This window comes from Clupea harengus, chromosome 22 (assembly GCF_900700415.2).
Source record: "Clupea harengus chromosome 22, Ch_v2.0.2, whole genome shotgun sequence".
NCBI lineage: Eukaryota > Metazoa > Chordata > Actinopteri > Clupeiformes > Clupeidae > Clupea > Clupea harengus.
Genome location: NC_045173.1, coordinates 18752365 through 18780298, shown reverse-complemented (window position 1 = coordinate 18780298; position 27934 = coordinate 18752365). Strand labels below are relative to the sequence as shown.

Here is a 27934-nt window from a genome sequence, read left to right as displayed (position 1 = left end):
TAGGAATGCAGTGGAAACAGTAGATTGTCGTATTTGCTACAGCAAGCAGTTCATTTCAAATAACGTAAAACACAATTATGAAATATATGGAGAGCGAGAGAGCGAAAGAGAGAGAGAACCTCTCACACAACGGCTTGATGTTAGCGCACAACAACATCCCGCAATGCCCTGTCACCGTGGAGGGCTACAAAGCACCAACGGTAATTTCCTCTACGCGACAGCGTGTACTTACGGGATGCTGAGCGCACTGAGCTGAGGCTTCCGAGGACACCAAGCATCCACAGCAATAACGTTACCCCGGGTCTGGGGAAACGCCGCATCTTCTTTTTCAAAGCGCCGTCAACAAAAGCGATCGTGGATATTTTCTCTTCCACTGTGCGTCTGGTAGTCTATCACACCCCTCCCTTCGTGGAGGGAACCCACAAGACGGTAGCACAGTTACGGTTATGTGAGCAGCAGTATGGGGGCTGCTACCAAGCAAATGCTCTTTGAGCTGGTGCGCAATTCAACCACTTTCCTTATATCACCCAGCAACAACAGACCTTTCCTGACGAAGAGAGCCGCGTTGTTTTTCAAAACATGTATTCCGGTTACATTTTTTCAAATTGTATTGGTCCGTTTCCTCTAAGTGCATTGTTAGAGTGCTAATATCCAAATTGAAACAAGGCCTCCGGAAGGGTCGCTGTCCAGGTGCTTAAGTTAACGTTCCGATGTCCCCCGTTTGCGGGTGAATTGGTATGGCCCACGAAACACACATGGGGGACACGAGTCAAAGAAAAGAAAACGAGGAGGGGTTCTTAAGTGGTTTAAGGTGGATTCAACCAAGTAAAGACATCATACGTATGTATACATACAGGGAGGCCATCGACCATCGCAACCAATTCTCATTGTCTTGCTTTTCAGTGCACATAGATTGCGCGCATGTTTCATAGTGCTCCACTCCACGAATCAGAAGGCTATTGTAATACTGCGTCAATAATTGGTGAGGGCAGGACAATAAACAGCTCAGGTTGTTTTGCAAAAAATATTTTACGCTTCGAATAAATCAATGCTAATTTATAGTCATAGGCCTACTCTCGCTCTCTTATTAGCAAACAATACATACATGCGTCCTCCCCCCCTCTCGTCATTAAGACGTATAAACTGAAGAACAAGAAGATACATTTTATGATAATTTGTCCAAAAGGCTTATACAGCTCATAATCCAAAAATAAAGAAAAAATAAATTCTCGTTAGACAAAAGCCTTAGCTCTACAAGGGAGATTACTCTGGATTTTGTCAGACCATTCTCAGATTTTTACTCTCTAATTACTGACGGACCCAAGGAGTAATTTCTGGTGCAGCCTAGTTGCTAATAGCAGGCACCTGGCAACAACGAAAACAGACACATGTAGAACTATCGAGCTCATTCCCGTTGGACCAAAACATATTTTAAAATATCATCCTATCTAAATTATTAATTTGTATCGAATAATTCCACGTTTTTGCACCATAGACAACTGTGTAAAAATGCCAAAAATCTTTTACTGTAAAATTGGAAATATGAAACTGAAACATGAGATGTTGACGTGTTGGTTATTGTGTTGTAAATAACAGCCATGTGTTTGAAAGCTCAGTTTCACATGTGGCCTGTAGATGGAGACATTCTATCGTGTAGCAAGGGCCACTCTGTGTCCCCAAACCCATTCCGGGACGCTGCTGACGCTTGAATGGCGGAGGTCTGGGCCTGAGTGAGGCCGCGTATTTCACTTAGTAGACCTCCTTATTCTACTTCAGTAATGTAATGAGATATGCATAGCTTTGCTTGATTTCCCTTTAGGGGTTTTCTTTTCACCCCACAATAAAAGACTTCTAGGGTAATATTTACTGTATACTTGGATTACTTTTACTACATTTATACTGTGTGCAATTTACAGCGCCAGGACTGTGTACGACACTCAGCGCACACTTGAACAGAGAGCTAGAGGGCCAATTAATTGAATTTGACACCATTTTCTTTACCAGAGTACAACGTATATACAGTATACAGTAAGTAGTACTTTCACTAAAACAAACTTGCATCTGCCCCTTTCAATATAATTCGCAAGACTGATATTCACCAAGCATGCCAAAGCTTTTCATCTCTGAGCATCGTCGTTTGATCATTTATCTATCTAACTACGTTTTCTTATGGTGATGTTTAGTACAACTTACAGTGCCAGGACTTTGTACGACACTGTCAAGTATTTTGAGCGCGCACAGAACAGAGAGCAAGAGGACCAATCCACTGCATTTGACAAAAAGTGTGTTGCATTACAATTTGCGGACTACACCTTTAAGTGTAGGGCGACAGAGAGAAGGGCCTGCCGGGCCACAGGCTGGGCATCTGTGTCTCCCCGACTCCCCTCTGGCCACCACTGCTGCTGGTGCTGCAAAGCCAGCCTGCTAAGCCGTGATTTCCAGCTCACTTCTGCCCGGTTGACTCCTTTCATGTGCCCAGAGGAAGTCAGCAGTTCAGGAGCCTGGGCCACCGAGCCAGACAAGTCATATGTGTCTGTGCTGCTGCCCGCTGAAGTTAGAGACTGTGTGAAAGGGTTGGGATGCATCAAATCAGTCCTAAATATAAGGTGTCAGAAAGAGAGAGAGAGAGAGAGAGAACTACAAAAGCGAAAGAGGAAGAACAAAAATAGAGGAAAGATAAGAGAGAGAGAGAGAGAGAGAGAGAGTCATAGATAGATAGATGTCTGTCCAACTGTAGGTACACAGACTGAGTGAAGGGGATGAAACACATTGGTTTTGATTGCAATGTGTCAGAGAGAGAGAGAGAACAACAACGTGAAAGGAATGGAGAGAAAGACAGAAAGATAAATAGTAATGGATATCGTAGACTCCTGAGTCATGCTTAATCTTCTCTCTGAGAACACAGCAAACGTTGTTTTCAGCACACAGACACAGACATCTAGCAATTTATCTCATCTTCAATGCCCATCTTGACTTGAATTCCTGTGCTGAATTGAATAAATGGGAAGAATATCACCAGCCTTTGGACATTTATTTTTAACTACTAAACCACCCCTCAGGCCCCAATTTCTTTGTATACTGTTATGAAACCATCACACTTAAATATGGACAGTATGGGTGTGACAACGCAGGGTAGACACAAAATATGTAAAGGTTAAACTGAATCTTCCTGAAGCAAGACACAGTTAATGATTTAGGGCCATGATAGCCCAGTGTAATGACAAAATGTCACAACACATATGTTTTCATTCATTGGATCAAAGTTCTTGAGGGGCCAAGTCATGAGGCGGTGGTCACATGCCTAACCAAGTCCACACAAAATAATGACAAAAACAAGGAAGAGTTGTGGATCACTTAATCTGAGAGGAGCCAGAGACACATTAAAGTTACTGTCAGGAGTGCCCCAGTCAGAAACACATTAAAGTTACTGAATGTACTACTTGTATATTTCACCAAAAAAAGAGGAAAACTAGCTGCAGTGACCTGTAAAATGGCAGGAAATGGAATATCAATTCTTCAAGATGACTAATGCTGTAACCACTATGCTAGTAAACAATGTTTTAAGCGAGGTTTAGCTGAGGACATCCATAGGGAAGTCCTATCGGACTAAATTTAGCCTCGAGCTCTCTGCCTAACAAGGTGAGGGTCCGTCATGTGCGTCTGTCAGTCAGAGAAAGGCATCCAGGTGACAGGAGGACACCTGCCTGTGACAGCTGAGTAGCAAAGAATGGACCACAGTAAATAAATAAGAACATACCGGTAGTATAGTACAAAACCACACAAACACTGACAGCAGGTACATGCATCAGTTTATAGCCTTTTATAAAAGCAACACATGGTTAAGAATGGATTTCTTATAACCATCATTTCTTGTCTTGCTTCACATCCACCCACTGAATGCTACCATGAAGACAAATGTCTGACCATGGTCTTTATCTATGTATTATTTTATTCATCAGGCTTTAGAAATATGACAACTGAACACACACACATAGACAAACACATACACACACACACACACACACACACACACACACACACACACACACACACACACACACACACACACACACACACACACACACACACACACACACACACACACACACACACACACACACACACACACACACACACACACACACACACACACACACACACACACACACATAGACAAACACATACACAGACACATACACACAAACACACTAGGCCTACATGAAAATACCTACAAAAAAGACCCTCTGGCAGTTTTTGCAGACTGTCCAGCCCCCTAGAAGCCCCAGTTGGACTCCCTCCATAACCTTCTGCGGCTGTCATGGCAACGAGAACAATGCCCCCCCCAACCTCACCAGTCTCTCTTAGTGGGCATGAGGGGTGAGGGCCGGTAGGAACCCTGCCAAATAAAACCCTCTACCAACACAACAGTGCTGACCCCGCCAAAGGCAGGTCTAACTAACTATCTCAAAACTCTCTCCCTCTCTCTCAGCTTTGCTCCACAGGACACCTTCCAGCCACTCCACAAAGTTGGTACACACAGAAGATTTCTGACATTTCTGAAGGAGAATTGATGCCATCCTCATTATCCATGCTCATCCATCTCAGTCCCTCTATAGATGTTGTCCTGTGCCAAGTAGACACTAGGTTTGTGAGGCTCAAATGTGAAATGTGTGTGAATGAACTGTTGTCCACTATCAATTTCATGGATTTTCACCTTACAGTAAGTCAAAAACCTATTTGGTGCATTTCACAGACCCCACCCTCAGATGCTATGTGGAGAACTTAATTTGAAAGTAAATGAGAGGTTTATTTTTTGCAGTACTGTGACCTTTGGGGTCTGTGTTACAAAGTGGCATTTGTTGGCTGTGGGGTTTTCCCTAAGTGATGCACTGCTAAACTCCATCTAAACTGGCTACTGCATGATTCCATCTTTGGAGCCTTTCTTAGCACGGGGATTCATGTGAATGGATATTTACTCAAAATGATAGAGTGCCAAAACATTATAACATCTTCACTTCTGTGGATAAATCACACTTCAGGGACAAGATGACTGAGATTCAAGATTCAAGAGCAGCCAGAAGAGTTCCATTGCCAGAAGTAATTATTATAACTTCTTTGGCTGCCATTAAGAACATGATGCCATAGGGAAGAAGAAACGGGAGACTCCTTCCTTCTCAGAAGTCTTTTTAACTTTTCCTCGTAGTCTGACATGAACTCACCTAGTTAACCTATTACCGTAATCTTATGATTGGCTAGCCTGGAATGATTTTCTAACCAGACACAAATTCACCTCAAGTGAAGTATAAGTATTTGCAACAGCAAGGACAAAGGCAAATGAAAATAAATGGGCTGTACCCCAATACTGACGTGTTCTTTCTATTTTTGAGTTGAGAGCATTTTTCCCACTTCAGAGCAGCAGGGAGGATCCCGGCTAGGTCAGGGCCTCATATGTTTCCACAGGTACCAACTTAGGGGGAAAACATGGAGCCCAAAACTACTAAAAAACAGATACTGACATTTTAAACAAATAAGGGGCACAGTTTATTACTATCATTTTCACACAAGTCTCAATACCATGTCCACTTTTCCCACTTCACACAGTGTGCTTTACAAACATGCAGCTGAGCACAGCAGTTAAACTTTCATGCAAAATGCACTACAACCACCAAAGCACTTCATATACTTTAAACAAAAGTGACTCATGCAGCCATAACGACAGTAAATGCTGTCACCCAGAAAGACTACGGTGGCATTCAAAATGCGATGAACTAAAAAGCACAAACATTTTGAAGCATTGTGTTGCCTCTATATCCTCTCTTTTTTAGTGTTGCATTTAAAAAGGGGAAAAAAGTATGTCACCTATATATTGTAATACATCTGAAATGCTGAAATGTTCCATGATGTCTCTATGGTTTAATGTCTGTGGTATAGTAGAACAAAATTGTGTGTAGATGCTTTTCATAACAACACAGCACACTACCAGGTCTACTGTAGGCCTACGCCGATTTACGCTACCAGTTCTACTGTATTTCAAATCATATTTTTTGTGTGAACCTCACCTTTAATGCAATATTAGAATTTTGTAGCATATCTTATCCACCCCTACAATCCCCAATGCTTCACAAATATTTCAAGCCATGCAGCTATCTTGACAACAAAGAATAAACTTTTTGGTCTGTTGATTTGCCTGTTACAATACTGTAGATACCCCTATTCAGTGTGGTTAATGTACTGTATCTCCTAAATGGTGTTACTGTTGTTGCCTAACAAGCAGCTGACCTGTGAATATCAGAAGTGGGTCATTGGACGCATTTTGTAACAAAGCAATGCAAAAGTATCCACAAGTTAGTTCACATAGTTTACCGATATGGTGAATGTGTGATGTGCTTTGTAAAAGTTGACATGGTATAGAGAAAGGTGTGAAAAGGATTGCAAACATTTTTAATATGAATGTAATGCATTCATGCCCTGTGTACATCTATACCCAATCTGCATGTTATAATAAAGAACGAATATACCTTTCTCCCTTTGCACATCATGGGCCATACATTCACTGGAGAAGGTCTCTGACTCAACCCCCTATAAGCCTGGTATAGCTTCCTTCTCCTTCAGCAGCCCATTGAGGTTCTTTATAAAGGACTTACAGATTTACTGACTGAAATGTCTCCTATATGTCTTTCAAATGCCCCCAGTGTACATTCAGCTCTTTCAACAATGCACTCAGCACACATTGGTCTTCACCACCACACAGTTTCACACATGTAGTCTGAAAAGTGTGACAGGCTGTGCATACATCAGGGATTCAGCCTTCATGTTGACAGACACTACCATTGTTACCATTGTATCTCATACTCCTCTACCGAAATATTATCAGATGAATTATCTTGGGTCACCGGCACTCCACTGTGAAACAATGTGATAAGGATTAATGAAATAGCATTAATGGGAAGTTACTAAAAAACAAAACCCTGTGATAATAGGTCAGTGGGGAAGAGCAGTTAGTGGAGAGCACTTCAGGGTATTCCCTGATCCACAGCAAACAGTAACTATGTTGTCACAGATTGCTCTCCCCGGGAAGTATTTTGGTCCGGTCGCCATGGTTACTGAACACGCAGGCCGGTGATTCAAAATCACAGGAGGTAGCCAAAAAAACAAAAGAGTCTTTCACGCCCCATGATACTAGGATAAATGTCATCCCCTAAGTCAAGTCACACTAAACCCAATAGCAGATGACACCAGCCATCAGGTTCTGGCACAGATTTGGCAGTAGCAGGCCAAGTACGTTTCGGAGTAAGAAGTTCGTTATCTACTCTGATGTGAAAATACAGCACAATACCATCACTTCATCATAGTAAATATGTCATCATCATCATCCTTTACGCCTATGTGGCGTGTAGGGCCAACACTATGGACTTCCACCTCTCCCTACCCTTTGCTAGTAGGTCTATCTCTTCCAAGGTCTTCCCTAGTTCTTTTACTTCTTTCAATATATTCTTTCTCCATGTTTCTTTAGGCTGTCCCCTTCGTCTCTTGCCGCTGTCAGGAGTCCACCTTGCTGATATTTTTGTGATGTTATTCGGATGTTTCCTTAGGACATGTCCAAACCATTTCGATCTTCTCCTCTTAATCATTGTTAGTATGGCATCTTGCTTTGTTCTTTCTAATAATGCTGGGTTGGATATTCGCACGGGCCAGTAGAACTTACACATTTTTCTCAGGCATGATGTTTGAAACACAGAGTCTGCTTTAGTGATCCTCCCACATTCTGATTCATACAATAACACAGATAATACATTGCTGTTGAAGATCTTAACTTTGGTTTTCTCCTTGATGTTACTTGCTTTCCATACTTTGTTAAGTTGCACAAACGCTGATCTTGCCTTCTGGAGTCTACTTGTGATGTCTTTTTCCGTGGCGTTGTCTTTACTCACTATGCTTCTTACATTCGTTTCCAAGGTCTATAGGTTGTGCTCTATTTGAAAGTTGCATTGTCTTTGTTTTTTTTTCTACTAATGGTCAAACCCATATTGTTGGCATTTGCAGAGAGATCATCCGTTTTGCTCTGTAGATGGTTACTTGAGCTAGCTAGTAATGCAATGTCATCTGCAAACTCAAGAACTTCCAGGGTTGAGTAGAGGGTCCACCTTATGCTTCTCTTCTGATTACCAATAGTTTTATGCATTACCAATGCAATTGCCACAAGAAAGAGAATAGGTGACATCACGCAGCCTTGTCGGACACCACTGGTGATGTTAAATCAGTCAGTGGACATGTTGTTGTGCAAAACGCTGCAGCAGAAATTCTCAAAAAACTGTTGATTGTACCAAACTTTTCAGGGCAACTGTAGGATCATAGAATCTTCCATAAACTATTTCTATGAATGCTGTCAAACGCCTTTTCAAAATCGATGAAGTTAATGTGTATATTACTGTTCCATTCAATGCTTTGCTCCAGAATATTCCTCAGGGTGAAGATATGGTCTATACTACATCCCACTAATGATCTAAAACCTGCTTACTCTTCCCTCAAAAAAGAGTTAATGCCATCACTCATTCTCATGTGTAAGATTTTACAAAACAATTTACTTGGCACTGAGAGCAGTGTGATCCCCCTCCAATTGTGACACTGTCTTGTCACCTTTCTTTGCTAGTTTAACAATAAGTCCTTTACTACAGTCCCCAGGTATCATTCCCGAAATCCAGATCTGGCTCAAAACGGGCAAACTTTGCCTTGGAAGGTGCTTTTCCTAAGACGTAACCTTATGCTTGCACGCACAAGATGGTGGTCACTGCCTACGTCTGCACCTCTCCTAACCATGACGTCCTGTAACGAATGCCTCCAACGTCCATTTATAATGATGTGATCAATCTGATTTCTGTCCCTTCCATTTGTTAACTTATGTATCTTGCAGCGAGGAAAGATGGTTCCCCCTATCACTAGGTTGTTTAGTCCGCAAAGATCAGTCAGGTACTCCCACTTTAGCGTTAAGGATGCCCATGATAATAAGCATATCATGTGCCGGGGTGCGATCAATTTCCTTCTGTAGCTGATGATAAAAGTTCTCTTTAACCTCGTCCTCCTCATCATTTGTTGGTCCGTAGCAGGTATCACTGTCATCTTGGTGTAGTTTGAATTCAATCTGGCAGTTCTCTTATTTATTGGCTTCCACTCCAGCATGCTCTTCTATGCTGTCTTTGTCAATATTAATGGACTCCCTCACGGTGCATGTTGTCCTCCCTTCCTGAGTATAAGATGGTGGTGCCCAGGGATGTTGTAACTGAACTGTGGCCTGTCAATCTGCATTCGCTGATTCCAAGGATGTCCATATTATATCTCTTTCCAACTCTGTGACTTTGTTTGTTTCATACATTGTTCATACATTCCATGCTCCAATGTAGCATGATTGTTTGTGACTCAGGAGTGTTCCTATCGTGCTTTTGGCAGTCATATATCCAATAGTATGTTGGGGGTCAACTCCCTTGTCTCGGTTGATGTGGTTGTCCTTTGTGTTAGTTTCCATAGCAATATTTACTGTGGTAGGGTTGCTGGCCCCACGCACATTACCAGAGCCCTGTTAGCCGGCATGACCCGTTACCACCTCCTACGAAGAGGACGTAGGGTTGGACTTTGGGAGGCATAGTAAATATGTGAAATGAGGATATGAACTAGGGCAAAGCAGTGCATCATGGCAATGTTGTAGTATTTATATCTTGTTATTTTGATATTTTGGCAAGTGAAAAATATCTGTTTGTCTGACAGATACATGTTTTTTCTTAATATGAGATAAGAAAAATGAATGAAGCTTTGTCAGGATTAGAAGATGCCAATTCTGAACTGCTACTGTAGCATTGGAGGAATGTGAGTGTATTATCTTATCTCAGGACAGTATAATTTTAAAGGGATGCCAAAGTAAACATCCATCACTGCATAAATGTAAGAAATACATTAATTAGGGGGAGCTGTTGGCGCAAATCCAACCCGCGGTCATTTCCCCATCCCCATCTGCGCAAGCAGCAGACACGACCATGAACGAGTTTGAACGCTCACTGGGACCCGGGTTAAAATCCAACCCGCGGTCATTTCCTCTCTCCAGCTCATTTCCTGTCAAACCTTCACTATCCTATCTGATTAAATAAATCTTAAAAAAAAAATTAATTCATTTTTCTGCATGGAAATCAAAGTGCAGACCTTTTTTTATAGAGAGAAGAAATGGCATCAAGGAGACTCTTAAGAGTAGAACACTATCATTACACTCTTCTTAACTTTCAATCGGCCCACCAGGCGCTAACCTCGCCACCCTCTCTGTGTGAGTGAGCGTACTAATCCTTAAACACACCTCTAATGTCCTGAAGATGAGCCTTACCTCCTGAGGAGGCCTTTAACAGAATCTTTCTCCTCGCACCCCGTGTCCACCTCTGCTATTAGATTAGCGTTGCCTAAATCACACAACTGTAGTGCAGGCCACACAGACAAGGATTCCAAAATAACTTCAAGAAAATTCTTTGTGGGAAATAGACACAAGGCTCCCTCTTCCCCTTGATTGGTAAATGTTATTAGTCCTCAGTATGCTGTGAATGAAGATTTATAATGACCCTGTACTGAATGCATGCATTGGTCATCATAGCCAAAGTATTTGTTTTAGTTGCCATGGGATAATTAACATTCCCTGTTACACCACACCTCGAAATTTTATTTATAGGCTTGTGGAGTGGTAGCCACCACAGTAAAATGTATAGTAAAGAGGTTCTAAGATTTCAGTTTAGAGGTTAAGGTTTTAGTTTAGAGGTTTTAGTCTTAAAATCATGTGGGTGCCAGAGGATCTCATTCAGAGTATAAATTCAGTCTGTTCACCTGGGGATACCTACGGTATCAACAAACCAATAGTTAGAAAACAGTGGAAGTTATAAACTTCTCACATGAATTCTTCTTCTCCAGTAAGTGAACTTTATTTCCTAATAGTATATTTCCTTGTACAGTCATTGAAAACAGCACAATTTTGACGTAGAACAGGGACAATTCAAATCAGTGTAATCGTTAAGCTAAAAGCTGTTCAAGAGTAGGTAGTAGGGTGGTCAGTAGAGATGAGAGTTTTTGTCAGGAGGCTCTAGGCTCCTTGTTTCACCCTGGTCCAGAGAATGCGGTTTGGTCAACAGGCATTTACTTTATCTTAGGCAGGAATTAGTTCAGGCCTACACGGGACAGCATCACCTAAATTAAATACTGGCGCCCACTTCAAAGGGTGCATGTCTCAAATAACACAGGGTTTGTTGTCAAGGGGAAAGACACAGAACTAGATCAACAGTCCTCAACACGAGTAAGTATCCTTAGTCACTTCTTTCACTGAATATTCCCCGCCACATTGGTACAGCAAATTATAGTCTCACAATGATGATATGAATGTAATCATGTTAACATAATCATCCGCAGTCTTGGTCATTACAACTGATGTCGACAAAATTCTGCAAAATAGAAAACAAAGGAAAAAGTGGGCCTAATGTAAAAAATTGTTCCAATGCAGACAGCTGGACAGTCATTTTCACACAGAAACTATAAAAATCATGAATCATCTGATAGGCGAACAAGTTATCATATCACATAAACAATATCATCATATCATTAAAAAACAGGCTTTTATACAAATACATCATCACTACATTGTTCTCTTCACTGGGTTCCCTTCCCTTTGATTGCAACTAAACATATAAACAGTGTAAGTAGTCAGATTAGCAGCGCAGTGATGTTATCACAGCGTTAATGATAAATGGCCATCCTTCAGTGTTCTTTCTGGTGAGGCAGGGTTTTGTTCGTATGCAGGGATACATTCAGGTAATTTCTTTGATCCTGGCCTTCTCTGTTGAATTGATGGCAAGCAATCCAAAAAAAAGCCTTTTTCAGTTTGCAGCTGTTGCTCCATTGGGTTTTGGCTTGTTTGTGGTTGAGTGATGTTGCAGAAAAGATAAAAAGGACACAGGTTTAAGCGAGGGACACCAACTTTGTACATCCTTGAAAAAAAAAACGGAAAAGTAACAAATAGCATCTAATTTCAACAGAATTACATCAGATTATAATTTTAAAACTAAACTATCATTTCTTCAAACTACACACATTCTTTGGGTGCAGATCGTATGCTTACCACAACAGATCTAAGACAGGAATGCCTGCTCCTGGGTGAGTTTGCTGAGGTTTTCAGAAGCACCAGCTACTGATGCACATGGGGTCAGCAGCACAATGTCAAGCCAGTCACTTTGTCAATGTCAAGCCAGCACTTTGTGGACTGAGGTGTAGAATTGCAGTGCCTCAGCTTTCTCCCCCCCCCCTCTTTCTAGTTTGCTCTCTCTCTCTATCTCTCTCTCTATATACAGTATATATATATATATATATATATATCCCTCCCGTTCTGTCTCTCTAACACTCTCTTCTCTCTCTCACTCTCTCATCTTGCTTCAATATTCTCTCTGGAAAGTCAATGCAGTTCATAAGGCATTAACTGTCATTAAGTTGCATCAGAATTTCAATGGAAAAGCCTGCACCAACCTGGCCAACCAATAATGAGTGGTAAATGGTCAGACATGGATTTTTGTATCAGAAAGAAACAGAGGGTATTGGAGGATGACCCTTTTATAGACAGCGAGTTCCCATGAGGTTAAAAGCGTGTTATTGGACACACTTTTTTCACCTAATGTGTGCATAACCACAACAAGTTCAGCAGATGTATTTTGCCATACATTCAATCACATCACAATTAAAAGTATCTGTGAGGACATGTCATTGTTTTTGGGCTAGATATGTGTGTATTAGTATGGGCCTTGTGGGTTTGGATGTGGTAGGGAACATAGGTTAAGAGAAACATCTAAGTTACTGCTGAACAGATTGAGCAGTGAACGGGTGCAGATCTGGTTGTTGTAGTATAGAGGAGGCCAGTCTCATGTTAATTTTGAGGTTCACAAATATCTAAAAGCATCGCCTTGCCAGATGGAAATCTTAAAAAATTGTACCCCTCCCATTGGCTGTGCACTTCACCACATTTTGCCACAGAGCGCATTTGCAATGACACTAAAGATTAAATGACACAACTTTATGGATCAGCTGTCAGTCAAAGATTGTTGCTCATAGCTAGACCATCATAGCATGGACATCTTTTTGGAGAAATCAATAATAAATGATAACAGCTGCCTGTATTGCCGCCTGGAGAGGGAAAAGTAAATGACCTAACATCTGACACCAGAAAACCTCCAGCAGCAGTGGCATTATGCCACAAGTATTTTTTTGAAAAAAACTTTAAAAAAATTATACATATTCACCAGTGTAGGAAGGGCGTAAGTTCTGATCTGACCATCCTAGAGCTGAGGTAGGCACTAATAGAGAGTGCTTAAGAGGAACACACAGTTACTGACCCTTAACACTCAGAAGCAGTAAGGTATTTTGGTTTAAAACTAGTGAGCTACGTAACTACCTAAAAGGCATGCAAAGCCTTGCAATCAGCACCAACAGCACCAACAGCCCTGTTGGAACGGATAAAAGCTTACTAACATGCTAACTGGTGTCTTTTGGCAATATAGTTGGCAATGTTTTGCTGTGGCAGGTTTTGTTTAATTTTTGCAGGGTTTTCCATCCAACACGGAACTACAAAGTGCATATCCTGGATGGCTGGTGGAAACAACACATGTGTTTATCTGTCCTTCACATATACCATTAAAACGAATTACAAGATTATAGCAAGACTAGTTGCATGATAAGAGCATACCTCAAAAAATGGCAAATTGTTGCATAGAAGTGCTTTAAATAGTGATTGTCAGTGCATAAAACATGTGACTTTCTGATGTCATTATTATGTCGAGACATCCTTAAAATGTTTTATTTAAAGCCCACTTAGTGCAAACTGTTAGGCATCACATGTTGGAATGACAAATCCAACAAATGTTTTTAGAGTTTTTTGGGAGATGAGAAACCCTTTAGATAACAGACAAGTGAAGGAGGGTTGGTCTGACCTAAAGGTGCAGGGTATTTGTGTAAAGTGCTTCTCCAAATAAGACAATGGACTAATTCTAAAGGAAAAGCTTCTAATGAATTCATGAATTCTGAATACATTCTTTGTCTTTTCTTGTTCGATATTTTTGTACATTTAAAATGTGTAGATAAATGAACAAGGTCTAAAATAACGAAACGAATGATACGGTGCACACTAACGCTGGGAAATAGACTTCTCCATACCCTCAGGATTAAAATGTTGTATGTTTAGATGGCTTTCTATTCATTTCTATTCGTTAACAACAAAACCTGGGCTACACATAGAATATCTCTTATTTCATACAAATTATGTGAACAACATTCAGCTGACCATTTGCGTAGGTGTCCAGTGGAGGGTTATAATTCTATGCCAACAGTGTATCACACACACACACACACACACACATTCAGATTACCAGCCTAACTACCCATTTCTCTGCTCATATGATCACAGCCACCCTATTACAACCATAAACACGTTATATGACCATTCTAATTATAACCACTACTTTGATTCTCCCACCCTTCTGCGCTCTGTAAAGCTCTTCGAGACCATTTCGATTGTTGTTGGAGCTATATAAATACAATTGAATATAACTGAATTGAATAGATAACATGTTTTATTCAAGATGTTGATGGGTCATGTTGTTTAGACGTTTGAGTTGCCATAACATGCAAGGTGGTAAATTCAAATCTTGCCAAGTACCCAGCTTCGTTTGATAGGACCTGAATAATGTCACTCAAGTCCCGTGATCTGTTATGCTATTTGCATAAGAAGTTGGGTATAAATGGCGTTTCCTCGCCCTCTGTCCTCGTCGGGGCAATCTTGCGGGGAAATTCTGCCTGAGCAAGAGGCACTGCCTGACTCTCATCCAGGTGAAAAGAAAAGTAACGGAAGAGGGTAAAAGTAAGTGTCGGGATTACCAGACAGAATGTCTTCCCAGTCATCCTACAGGAAAATGTTCGGCGGGGAGAGACCTATTGCTAGGTCCAACTACTCAAGTCGTCAGTTCTCCGCCCCGACACGTACCAGGGTGTCGTTTGGCCTCCGCTCTGCCCCGACCATCTACGCGACCAAAACTTCGAGGGTCCGCACCAGCGCACCTATGCCTCGACTAGCATCTGAAAATTTGGATTTTTCCCTGTCCGACGCCGTCAACACCGAGTTCAAGACCAATCGCACGAATGAGAAGGCGCAGATGCAGCACCTGAACGACCGCTTCGCCAATTACATCGATAAAGTGCGCTTCCTCGAGCAACAAAATAAGATACTGACCGGGGAGCTGGAACATCTGCGGGGGAAAGGCACTTCGCGCATAGGAGACCTGTACGAGGAGGAGATGCGTGAACTGCGGCGGCAAGTTGACCAACTGACCACGGAGAGAGCCCGAGTGGAAGTCAACCGTGACAACATGGCAGAAGACATCGAACGACTCAAAGCAAAGTATGTTATTATGTTTTTTAAATAATAGCCGATTTACGATTTCTACCGAAATACTAACGATCAAGTTCATTACTACGAATCTTTTTTTTGTGAAAATGTGCACAACATGCATGCAGTAAACCAGTTAGTGTAGGCTTTGCTCTTGTAATTGTCATATATTTACAGAAAATCAGGCATGGTTTAGTTGTGTAATATATACATTTATATAATGAGGCTACATAGCAAACATCTGTAACTTTGATTATCAATGTGATGTGATGCGTCTTGTTTCCTATAAGCCAGTGTGTGGAGGTGGGAGTGTCAAGTGTGCTGATTTGGTGTCCCTTTTTCCAGGCTTCAGGATGAGATGCTTCAGCGCGAAGAGGCAGAGATGAACATGCAGAGTTACAGACAGGTACTGGGTCGCCACAGTGCTTGCATGAATCCTTCATAAAAAATTTGGCCAAAAATGTTCAATGCAAATGCATTTAAAAAGTGTAATAGAGCTTAAAAAATGGATCTGGCTTTTTTTCTGATTCACTTACTTCACTCTGATTTGAAGTAACAAACCACTTCAATATCAAACTTTAACTCACATACCGGCAAAACAGTTTGTAGCAGCTGCAGTGTAGAGGCTTAGCAGCGGAAGCTCTCTCTGCTCTGTGGAGGTAAGTTGTCCCAGTGGGAGAGGGCTTTTGGCAGCTTTGCAGGTGTTTTGGACACAGAGGCAGCGAAGTGGATGGATGGTCAGAATAACGGATAAGCTACTTGATGCCTTGGTTTCAGTTACTGGCCTGGGTCAAGCTTAGAGATGTGAACCATTAAAAACGTAGCACAGGTATATTGAATCTGACCATATGTTGCAGCAGTTTCTCATAAGCAGTTAAAGCATTTTATTTTGTTTTGCTGTGGCTTGAAGCATGGCTTGAATAATAAAGTCATATCAGAATGCAGTTCAGTGCACAAATAGCCTAATTGGGTTGAATGTGTCAGTTCCACTATATAGACAGTCAGCAAAATCTGGTGTGAGACATTTTCTTGTCCTTTCTTACTCAACACACGTGCGCTGGTCCCTCAGGTCCTGCCACTCTACTCAGGCACTGAACACAGCCGTCAGAGGCCTCTGTGTGTGTTGCCAGTGTCTTACAGCCTTGTGCTGCTGGTGTACTGCATCTATTTCTACTGTTATGTCTATAAATCTGTCTTTTTTGTTTATGTGTGTAAACAACATATAAAGAAGCACTGTTCATTCAGCATTGTTAATGAACTAAATATGCAGGCTCAATAGAATTTCAATATATTTAGATGAATTGGTAACAGGAACATTCTACCAGATTAGTAACCCAAGTGGAAGATTTTTTTAATTTTCATCAACTGTTTTGTGTGCTGTCTGCTGTCTGCTGTCTGCTGTCTGCTCCTCTCCCCACTCCCTCGTCCTGAGCAGGGATTTAGACATGAGCTGCTTTGCTTCCCTTTGAGACTCCACACTCTGCTGTGGCACTGTCAGCTGTTTGGGACGACTAAGGGCTAAGGATACTTCCAAATGTCTCTGCATTTTGCACAAGCAGATGCGGACGTGTGCATTTGTATCTCCAAAGTATACTAGTTTTGCTGGTGTGGACACGTCTTTCAGCACACAGCCTCAATCACTCAATCACAGTGTGGGAAATAATATATGTATGCTGTGTGATAGGTCTATAGATTTATAGGTCTATCTACCCATTCATAACCATTTTCTCCTCTATCTAAATAGCGATAGCTACCTACCTTAAAATAGCTTTGCTGGTGATCTAAACAGCTGAAGCATTAAATAAACAAAACTCTAATTTTATCAGCAGGTTTCCAGTAGTTTTATTCCCAGGGAGCAAACATTCTAATGAAAATGTGCATCTGTACTGTTGCTTTCGAAGTGTTTGCTAAATGGATAAATAGCATAAAATGATTTGTTTTCTCTTGACCCTGAGCCAGTGCTTTAAAACTTACATGCACATGCGCTGTCAATGTACACAAGTCCGGGCAAACACAAAGTTTTGGTGCTGCATGGACAGTCTGTGCGGACCATCCTGATGGCAAAATGTGCATGATGCACACCGTGCACAGACGCAAACGTAGCATAGTCCATGGATGTATACTTAAGATTTAATTTCTTCCCCCACCACCCTTACAGGGTTGGGTGTTTATGTTAGTGTTTGTTAGGATTCTCTGTATCCATTCTGCAGAATGCACCTCGGTGGCTGCACACACACACACAGGGAAATTATAGCAGTTTTCTTCCATCTTTGTGTATTTGAGTGACCTCTGACCCTTCGTAGAGGGCTGGTCCTCGACTGGCTGACGGTTCCTAAGTGTGAGGGCTCACGGGGCAGGACAGGCTGTACGCAGCAGGCCAGCATCTGCTGAATGACCGGCTTTGTCTGGGGAATTAGACCCGAGCAAAGCTGCTTCGCTGCCCAGAGCACTCTTGCCATGGCCTAACAAAGCAAACTGTTTGTGGCAGAGGCTGTTGCCAAGAGCTAGGGTGTGTTGGTGTGTAGATGTGTGTGTGCATGTCTCTGTTTATCTGTGTGTGTGCGTGTGTCTGTGTGTGTGTGTTTGTATATCTGTGTTTGTGTGTGTGTGTGTGTGTGTGTGTGTCTGTGTGTGTGTGTGTGTGTGTGTGTGTGTGTGTGTGTGTGTGTGTGTGTGTGTGTGTTTCCAGCCACACCACCCTTGCTCTGTTTCTGGGCTCGTGAATGTGTCTGCTTGTCTATTTGTCTTTGTGTCTTAGGGGCTACAGCTCAGGGGAAAGGCCCTGTGACACTGTTTTGAAAAGTGGCCATGCCGCCCCAGGATGTCTATCTGTCTATCTATCTATCTATCTATCTATCTATCTATCTATCTATCTATCTATCTATCTATCTATCTATCTATCTATCTATCTATCTATCTATTTATCTGTGTTTTTATGTATACATGTGAGAATAATTGGTTATTGTTGTCACTGTACCCAGGATGTGGATAATGCTGCTCTGTCTCGGTTGGACCTTGAGCGTAAGGTGGAGTCCCTGCAAGATGAAATTGGCTTCCTGAAGAAGCTGCATGACGAGGTAGGCAATGTTGTCTCAGATCATCTGCCTTCATCTCATGTCATCTACCATAGTCTCCTGTCTCCTGTAGTCTCCTTTAGTCTCCTGCAGTGTCCTGTAGTCTCCTGTAGTCTCCTGTAGTACCATAGCTCCAGACAGTTCAAACTCTTGGATAGGGTTCAATTTTCTGCTGGTCTCATTGCCTTTGATGTTGATCTAATTGGTCATCATCCTGGTCATATGATGGATAGGGTCATGCAGACACACACACACACACACACACACACACACACACACACACACACACACACACACACACACACACACACACACACACACACACACACACACACACACACACACACACACACACACACACATACACAGGTGCCACACCCACATACACCAACAGCACAACCTACACACACACACAGATACACACACACATCAAAATACAGATCAGTTCAAGGACAAGGACAACACACATTTACAGTACAGTCCAGCACAGACTGGCCCCACCCTGCTGTCTGTGTGTTCCTGCAGGAGATGGTGGAGCTGCAGGGTCAGATCCAGGAGCAGAATGTCCAGGTGGACATGGACGTCGCAAAGCCTGACCTCACGGCTGCCCTCCGCGATGTGCGTCTGCAGTACGAGAACCTGGCCTCCAAGAACCTACATGAGTCTGAGGAGTGGTACAAGTCAAAGGTCTGCACTAAGGCACTACACTGCTTTTTATGTAACACACTTCCTTTGGTGCATACTCCTCAATAAGTTAACTGAAATTGTAACTGATATGTCAAGTGTATAAAATACAATAATTTGAGAAGCTGTTAGCATAAAACTTATTTCAACTGTTCCATTTTCAGGACTCACGCGTGTGTTTTGAAAAACACTTTGGTTTCATTAGACAACTTCCAGTCATGCATCTGGTTCCATTCTCTGAGTATAATTAGCTTTTCATGAAAGCCACACAGGCCTGTGAATGAACACCAGAAGATCATGCTGGAAAACTTTGGGCAAAGTCTTTGATCTCATTAGTGTTTCTGATTCCCCAGGGTCCTCGCACAGATGTTTGCCTGTACAACCCCCACCCTCCTGGATCTCTTTAGTCGTGTCCTCTGTCCATCTGCTTTTAGTGTCTCTGTTTAATCCTGTTCTGACTGTGTGTGTGTGTGTTTGTGTGTGTGTGTGTGTGTGTGTGTGTGTGCTTGTCTAGGTGTTTGAGAGTGTGTGTGTGTGTGTGCATTTGTGCTTGTATGAATGCGTAGTATTCTGGGAGTATATAAATAGTATTCATTCTGTATATCAGCAAGAGTTTGACTTTGAAATTGGCTCTGCCTTCTTTCTCTCACTCCATCTTTCTCCCTCCATCCTTCTGTCTCTCATCTCTCTCTCACTCCATCTTTCTCCCTCCATCCTTCTGTTTCTCATCTCTCTCTCGCTCTGTCTCTCTTTCGCTCTCTCCTCTCTGGCCTGAGCAGTTTGCTGACCTGACTGAGTCTGCGGCCAGGAACACAGAGGCCCTGCGCTTGGCCAAGCAGGACGCTAATGACTACCGTCGCCAGGTGCAGGCCCTCACCTGTGAGGTGGATTCCCTCAAAGGCACTGTAAGTGGTTAGGATCCCCACTGAGAACTGCTATAAAACCTGTACCACAATTATTACAGTCTGGATGATTCATACCAGGGAGTCCCATAGTATAATATATAGTAGTATAGTAACATAATTTCACAGTATCAAACTGAAAATAGACTGCCTATTCTATTTTTAGGATTTATGTCTTGTGATTTTAGTACTAGATTGGGGTGCATAGTGTCTTTAAGTAAGGTTGGGGAGCTCTCTAACATAGACAAGAGGCCATCCAGATCACATAATAATCACTAGTGAAGTGATTAAGTTATTTGTCTGTTCTCATCTCATCTTAACTTTGTCCATGTAAGTTTGAGGAACTCCAGTGAAGTCATGTAATACTTTTTGCCTGCTTTAACTAGCATATCTTTAAAAAAATGTACACTAATTAATACAAATGAAAGACATATACTAACAAATGCAGGCCTATAATAATGTGTTCATAAGAATGACTAAATCACCACCAACTGCCTCCTCCTTCAACATTCCATCTCTTCTTTACAGAACGAGTCTCTGGAGCGACAGATGAGAGAGATGGAGGAGAACTTCTCCATGGAGGTGTCCGGCAACCAGGAAACCATTACCCGGCTGGAGGACGACAACAACAACATAAAGGACGAGATGGCGCGCCACCTGAGGGAGTACCAGGACCTGCTCAACGTCAAGATGGCGCTGGACATTGAAATCGCCACCTACAGGAAGCTGCTGGAGGGAGAGGAAAGCAGGTGCCTGTGTACAGATACATATAGATGTACACACACACTCACACACATTCACACTCACACACACACACTCACACCCACACTCTCACACACACACACACACACACACACACACACACACACACACACTCACACTCACACTCACACACACGCACACGCACACATATGGACAAACACACACACACACACACACACACACACACACACACACACACTCACACACACACACACACGCACACACACCCACCCACACACACATACACACACACACACATACACACACACACACACACACACACACACACACACATATATATATATGGACATACACACACACACACAAGCAAGCTTCTCCTCTCTTGACTTGAGAGAAGAATAGAAGTGTAGTGAAATAAATGTAGTCTAGTTTTATCTGTTTCATATTTGGTGTGCTGTCTTGGTATTCACACCTTCTAAGTCTAACTGATGAATTATATTTGTACGGAATCCGCTCTGTTCATTTTTCTCAGAATTTCTACCCCGGTGCCAAACTTCTCTTCCCTTAATCTAAGAGGTCAGTTCACTGAATGCCTGCTGCCTGATTTTTGTGAATATTCTCATAGCAAGGCCATTTTCAGGTTTCATGTTACAAGTACATGTAACTTGACCTCTGTAACTGCTAGTCAAGGTGTCTGCTTAAATCCTGTCACCACAGAATCCATGCTGGAGTCCAGACCACTAGAAAGTTCAATGACAACAACCAAGAAGGTCCTCATTAAGACCATAGAGACCAGAGACGGACAGGTAAGGTTGGGACAATTACATCCACACATAAAGCCGACATAAAACTACTAACAAGAAAATCAAGGTGATCATATTTATTGTTTTATTTGATATCCTATTTTATTTTTATTCTAGTAATTATGTCTGTCTAATATGGCCTGCATCATTTTGAATTCTCCTCTTTTACTTACCTACTTTTTGACATCCAGGTTATCAATGAGTCAACCCAGAACCCAGACATGGACTGAGTGCTTCCTGATGGATGGCATCCCTAAGAAATATGCTCCTCACGAGAGAGAGAGAGAGAGAGAGAGGTGGATTTCCTTTTTGAGCCGTAGAAGCTATGCTCCATTTATGCTCCGCAAACAAAACACAACTAAAAACTTCTGGTGATTGCATAGCTACGTGACCCGAGTAATCAAAGAACCTGCTTTAAAGAAGTGCCTTACTGCTACTGGTGGAGAAGAGTGAAGCAAGCCAAGCCAGAGTGTGCTGTATAACATGTAGAACTGCCCCTTAGAGAGAGAGAGAAAGAGAGAGAGAGAGAGAGAGAGAGAGAGAGAGAGATGCTCCTGGGACCAGCACAGTTACACTGACGCAATGCTTACGCTATGACAGTCTTAGTTAGCACAAACAGAGAAGATTCTTTTCTGTGTTACTAAACCCTGGAAATAAATAGCGACTTCCCTCTTCCTTCAAGTCTCACTTATTGCAAAGTTGTCTCTACATATTGGTAGCCATTGGTAGCCTTGTGTAGAATGCCATTTGCCATCTGCCTCTAAATTAAAGTAATTAGCCTATTACTACTATGACTAGATAATTTGAACATGTCTAAACATCCTTAGTCCTACCTTATTGAATTACCTGTTTGCATTTGGAGGTTTGTGAAGATCAAATTATGAACACATGTGAACACTCACTTATGTGCCAAAGTGTACACCTAATCACAGAAAAGTTGACAAAGGTAGATGAAAAACACAGACAGGACATTCCAAATGAGATTGTGTTTCACTGCAGTAATATATCAAAGCATGACATAAATGTAACACTCCATCCATAATCATATTGGCAAAACTAAGCCATCCTCTGGGAAGTGCTCTCTAAGAGTTTAAAGTGAGCAGACCAGAAGATGAAGCCTTGTGAGTGTTATGTATCACTGCCACCCAATGGCCACTGATAGTTAAAGCAGGATGGTGAAGCCAACCACTATACTACACTCCAAACATTTTCACAAAAGATTTTTTTTGCAAAAGATGCTTACACATATTTTCATATTTTTTGCAAACATGTATGCTCTAGTATATTTACAAAGGCAATACAAGTTATTTGTCTGCTAACATTACAAATAAATAAATTAAAAACTGAAATATACTACTTGAATACGTATTCAACCCCACGTGCTTTTGAGTTCCAGATTAAGGCAGATTGGGTACTACCTATGAGTGGTTAAAGTAGAGACTTCCTTCTGGCAATGAAAATCACCCTGTCTAAGGGTCATCAGGCAGACTGTGAAATAACAGAGAAAGTGAAGACTAATAAAAAACAAGGTGATTCAAATTATTGAGTAAGGAAAAGGCTACAAGAAAATATCTAAGTGTTTTGCTATCCAATTGGGCACCATTGGAGCCAAAGAAAATGGAAGTTGCATCACATCATTCAGATGCTTTGTAGAAAAGGCTGTCCCCCAAACCAAGCACACGGAAGATATGAACTGGTAAGGGATGCCACTACAGTCCTGCCATCATCCTGTGGCTAGAATTGGAGTGCAGGTGTAGGACTCCACTTAAGAGCTATCAATAAAACTGCGCTGTATTAGAGGGTGTTCTAGAATTGTTCTAGAAGATCCTCAATAAAACATTTGTTGAAATGGCTTAAGATATGGGAAAAGGGTTTTATGGTCATATGAGACCGAAATATAGCTTTTTTGGCAAACCCTCAAAGCACTATGTGTGGTGTAAATGTAACAGTAACAATGTAACAACATATGGCAGTGGTAACATGATGCTGTGGGGATATTTTTGTCTGCAGGAACTGGGAAACATTTTAGGATTGAATGGAGAATGAATGGAAATAAATTCTACTCAGCTTCACAAAAAAACCTGTTACAGTCTGTTGTAAAACAATTACCCAAGGCACAAGGCTAAAGCAACACTGGATTGGCTCAAAGACAGTGACTATTCTAGAATGGCTCAGTCAGAGCCCTGTTCAAAATCTTACTGACAATCTGTGGCACTATTGTCCAGGGTCGCCATCCCATCAACCTAGATTACACAGAGTGGGGGAAACCATTGTGGAACAATGTGCAAAGCTGGTACTGTCTCAATTCAAAAGACTTAAGGTTGTTATTGTTGCAAAGGGGCTCACTAACAAGTCTTGTAGAGGGATTTATAGGGGTTGAATACTTATGCAAGCAGAATTTTTTTTTTTTTTTTAATTGCTTATAAAGCAATTAGAAATATACTACAGTGTAGGTGTTCACAATGAAAATATAGACTGGGCAAATAAGTGTAAATGTATCTTAAAATTGTGAAAATGGAACTTTCATTGGGTTAAAACTTTTGCTAGCCACTGAATGACGGTAGAGTGAATAACGGGGAGATCGTAAGTAACCTGAGGCGTGTTCATCGTTATGTTTCGGCTAAAAGGGTTTGTGAGATACCAGCGACGGCCCATAGAGGGTGCTTGGCAAATGTATCGTTCCCGTTGCTAATGGCTAGACTTCCTCATTTCCCCTCAGACTCAAAACATCAGTTTGCCAGGTGCTCCCGTGTAGAACAAGGCGGTCTTTTCTTCTGGAGCACGTACGGCGAAGCATCATCTTAACTACGCATCTGACTCTCCCTCTGTCCATGCCAGAATTATAGGGTGACGAGCATATTTTCATGACCATCGTTTTACGCGACCTACTGGGTCTTTGGAAGTTTGGAAAGAGTGCACGTAAACTTTTTAGCCTTGGAAAACAACATTCCCGGGGAACTGTGTTTGACCAGGGTTACCACCCTGTAAATGTAAATGGGTGTTATTTTAGTATAGTGTTAAATATAAGGAAACACTTGTCACACACAGAGGAGACGCTTGTTCACGTTGCAGGTGTTCCCAAGGGGCAGTGTGTACCAGACTGCAACTTTGTTCGAGTGACGACATCTGCCAAGGAAAGAGCGATGGTGCAGATGCAATTTCAAGCAACCTACCCTGGTTTTCGGACTTGCAAAAATGCCAAGGAACAGAATAATTTCCGATGAACGCAAACTGATTTATTATTTATTCTCTGACTTGACTTAACGAACCTGATTGGTTTATAGGCTATTTTGTGCGATTCTGTAAGGATTTACCATCATTTTACAAGCATGCCTCCCCTTTAAAGTTCAAGCCAAGCTTATTCATTTTAAAAGACCGCTTGAACTTTTAGGACATTTCAACCAGCGGGTTGTTTTGAGTTGCGACTGGCTCAGGAATGGGCTCGGTTACATCTGCTCTTACACGGACGCGCAACGCTCTTATCAAAGTGGGCACGGAACCGCAGGAAGAAGCGGAGAGAAGCCAATCCGCACCCGAGTCGGACAACGGAAGAAAGAAAACGGCACGCTCGAGCCACCGAAGTCGACAGAGCAGGAAACAGTCGCTGTCCGAGGTACTAGACGCGCAGGACAACGGTGAAAGAGTACAAACTTCCAAAGGTGTTCAGACACAAAGTGACTGGTTTCCAGAGGGTGAGTTTGAAAGGTTTCTTCCTCTAATTCCTTCCACAGCCCTCAGGTTTGAATAGCAGGTATCATATACTCAAATATATAATGGTATTTAAAGTTATGCCATTTAAAGAAACATGTCAAGCATGGTAGAAATTCGCGGTACATTTCATACCCAAATGAAAGGATAAGCAAAGATGGACTGACGACCAAAATGTTAATAATAACAAGGACATCAACATAAATAAATAAATAATAATGATGTGGGGAATCCCTAACCAAACGCACAATGCATTTGATATATTTAACCGTGTGTAACTAAAAAAATATAATATTATTGTTGAAGACAATGCTTCAGGGCTAGATACATATTTAATTTATTACACAGTAAAACAACCATGATTGTTTTTGTTTTTGTGGTGAGCAGTAAAGCAACCCAGTGCTGTTCAGACAGAACGGTCAATGTCGGAGAGTATACTGGGGAAAACACTTCACAGGAGAATGGCGAATAGAAACCTACAATAGAAAAACGCTACAATCTGCTCAAACATGAATAGTACCTAGCGATCCTTTGAAGACCACCGACGCATGTGCCTGTTGAGCGCTCCCCAACTTTCAGCCCAACTCTTTGATGTTAGAATTGCAGCGTCTATTGATGTTAGACCAGGCGCAAGCGCCCGTGTAACATATGCGTGAATCAAAGAGGGACGTGTTTGTATGCACTGGCCTCATCCCCACAAACAAATTGTACTCGCCATTCATGCTTTGTGTGAGTTACTGCAACAGATTTCATGGGTCTAAAAGTCTTCATAAGGGTCTAAAAGTAGATCATAAGGAAGTGCTTACATGAATACATGCCAATTTGACACAAAACAGTAAGCCATGTGTAGCTGAACTACACTTTTGATCATATATTAATCATACAGCAAAATACACCATATCATAAAACAAACAAACTAAATATACATCTGTAATCTCTGTCTGCTCAGTGAAACTATGAGACAGACATTGAAGACATTAAATAATTAAATAGAACATGAGGGTGAAGGGAATGGTGGGGATGTACAGATTAACAGCCATTCACTAACATTTACAGGTCAGTCACTTGATCTGCAGATAGGTTCAATAGTAAGCCTATTTTCCTTAATAATCGTCATACACTTAGCTTGGATAAAGCAGTTTCTCTGTTTCTCTCTCTCTCCCTTTTTGTCTCTCCCTCTGTTTCTATCCCTCTCTTCCTCACCCTATTTTCTCTATCTCATTTGCCAAATCTTACACCACCTCTTCTTCCTGAAGGAAGAGCCTGTCCCTTGGTGGCTCTCAAAATACCTCCCAAGAAACCCCTTGCTCACTGGTTGCCATGAGCATGTGGCTCTGACGCCTCCTGGTGTGTTTTCCTGTGAAGCCAGAGGCAGGTCTCGCCTCGCCTCGCCTCACCTCCGGGAACTCCCATGATTCCCGGACTGTGGGGAGACGCCAGCCAGCCAGCCTGGCTGCTGCATGATGTGTGATGTGTGATGTGTGATGTGTGCCGTGCGGCAGAGAGGGCCAATAGCTCATCAAAACCTCTAGTACGTTCTGTTCTTTTAAATTGATCCTGCAGGACTGTAATGTTTGGTTCCAGAGGATGTCCTCTCAGGATTTTGGCTGAGGAACATGGGTTGGAGTTGAGTCACTTACTCCTAGACCCAAATGGAAACTAATGGAAAAGGAGAGTGGTGTTTTAAGTGTGGGGATTTCTTGAAATGCTTGTTTTGAGCCAGTATTTGCAGTCTGTTGTAGTCAAAGATCATGTGGGTCATCTAGGGAACCACTCTGCTTTCCACCCAGTGATTAGGATTGCATTCAGTGTTGGAGGATCTATACCAAGAACTATAGAGCTGCAGTGTCCAGTCCTAACTGACGACTGAGAATTGAGACCAGTTCCATGATGCTTAAACAATAAAGAGTTTTGGTTTAAAAAAAGCAAGCTAAATGTCTTAAAGGCATATAAGAAACCTAACACGAATAAAAGCTTGCTAACATGCAAATTGGTGTCTGTTGCTGATACAGTCTGCAGTGTGGTACTGTGAAAGCTTTTTAATTTTTTTTTGCTGGGTGTTCCCAGAACATAGAAGTACATAGAGCATATCCAAGTTCAAGTCACTTATGCTTGCCTACAGAGTGCTTGCTGGTTCTGCTCCCACCTTCCCTAAATGCTCTTATAAGGGCAAATGTTACACCCAGGACGCTGCGCTCGTCTAGTGAGCGTCGTTTGGCACTGCCGTCTGTGCAAGCACGGCAATCCAGACTATTCTCATTTGTAGTTCCACGTTGGTGGAACGAACTGCCTAGTACTACCAGAGCAGGGGCGTCCCTCTCTACCTTCAAGAAGCTTTTGAAGACCCAACTCTTCAGAGAGCACCTCCCTTCCTAACTGGCACCTGACTAGCGCTTAACTTGCACTTCAGCAGTTACATTCCTGCACTTCTTTTTCCTTTTTTCTAGGTTGTTGTTTTCTAATTCTCATGTAAAGTAGTATTTATTGTTACACCATGCTTTTTATTGCTCTTAGCTTGACTGTTCTCTCCCTTGTACGTCGCTTTGGACAAAAGCGTCTGCTAAATGACTAAATGTAAATGTAAATGTGAATATCCTTAAT

At 41.9% G+C, this 27934-nt stretch overlaps 2 protein-coding genes across 2 annotated transcripts in view; one reads left to right on the top strand and one right to left on the bottom strand.

The window, feature by feature from the left end:
- cntnap2b (contactin associated protein 2b) overlaps positions 1-900 on the bottom strand; it is a 40485-nt gene extending 39585 nt beyond the window's left edge. Inside the window, exon 1 of the mRNA XM_031559342.2 lies at positions 233-900. Within this exon, the coding sequence (XP_031415202.1) occupies positions 233-320 (88 nt within the window). The 5' untranslated portion in view covers positions 321-900. The remainder of the gene's footprint in view (positions 1-232) is intronic.
- Positions 901-14808: 13908 nt separating this feature from the next.
- Positions 14809-23705, top strand: viml (vimentin like). Its single transcript, XM_012835211.3, has 9 exons — positions 14809-15451; positions 15785-15845; positions 18421-18516; positions 19039-19200; positions 19977-20102; positions 20628-20848; positions 21355-21398; positions 21540-21628; positions 21817-23705. Exons 1-9 carry the CDS (start codon positions 14940-14942, stop codon positions 21853-21855), a joined length of 1350 nt encoding a protein of 449 aa, XP_012690665.2. The 5' UTR covers positions 14809-14939; the 3' UTR covers positions 21856-23705.
- The last annotated feature ends 4229 nt before the right edge of the window (positions 23706-27934 follow it).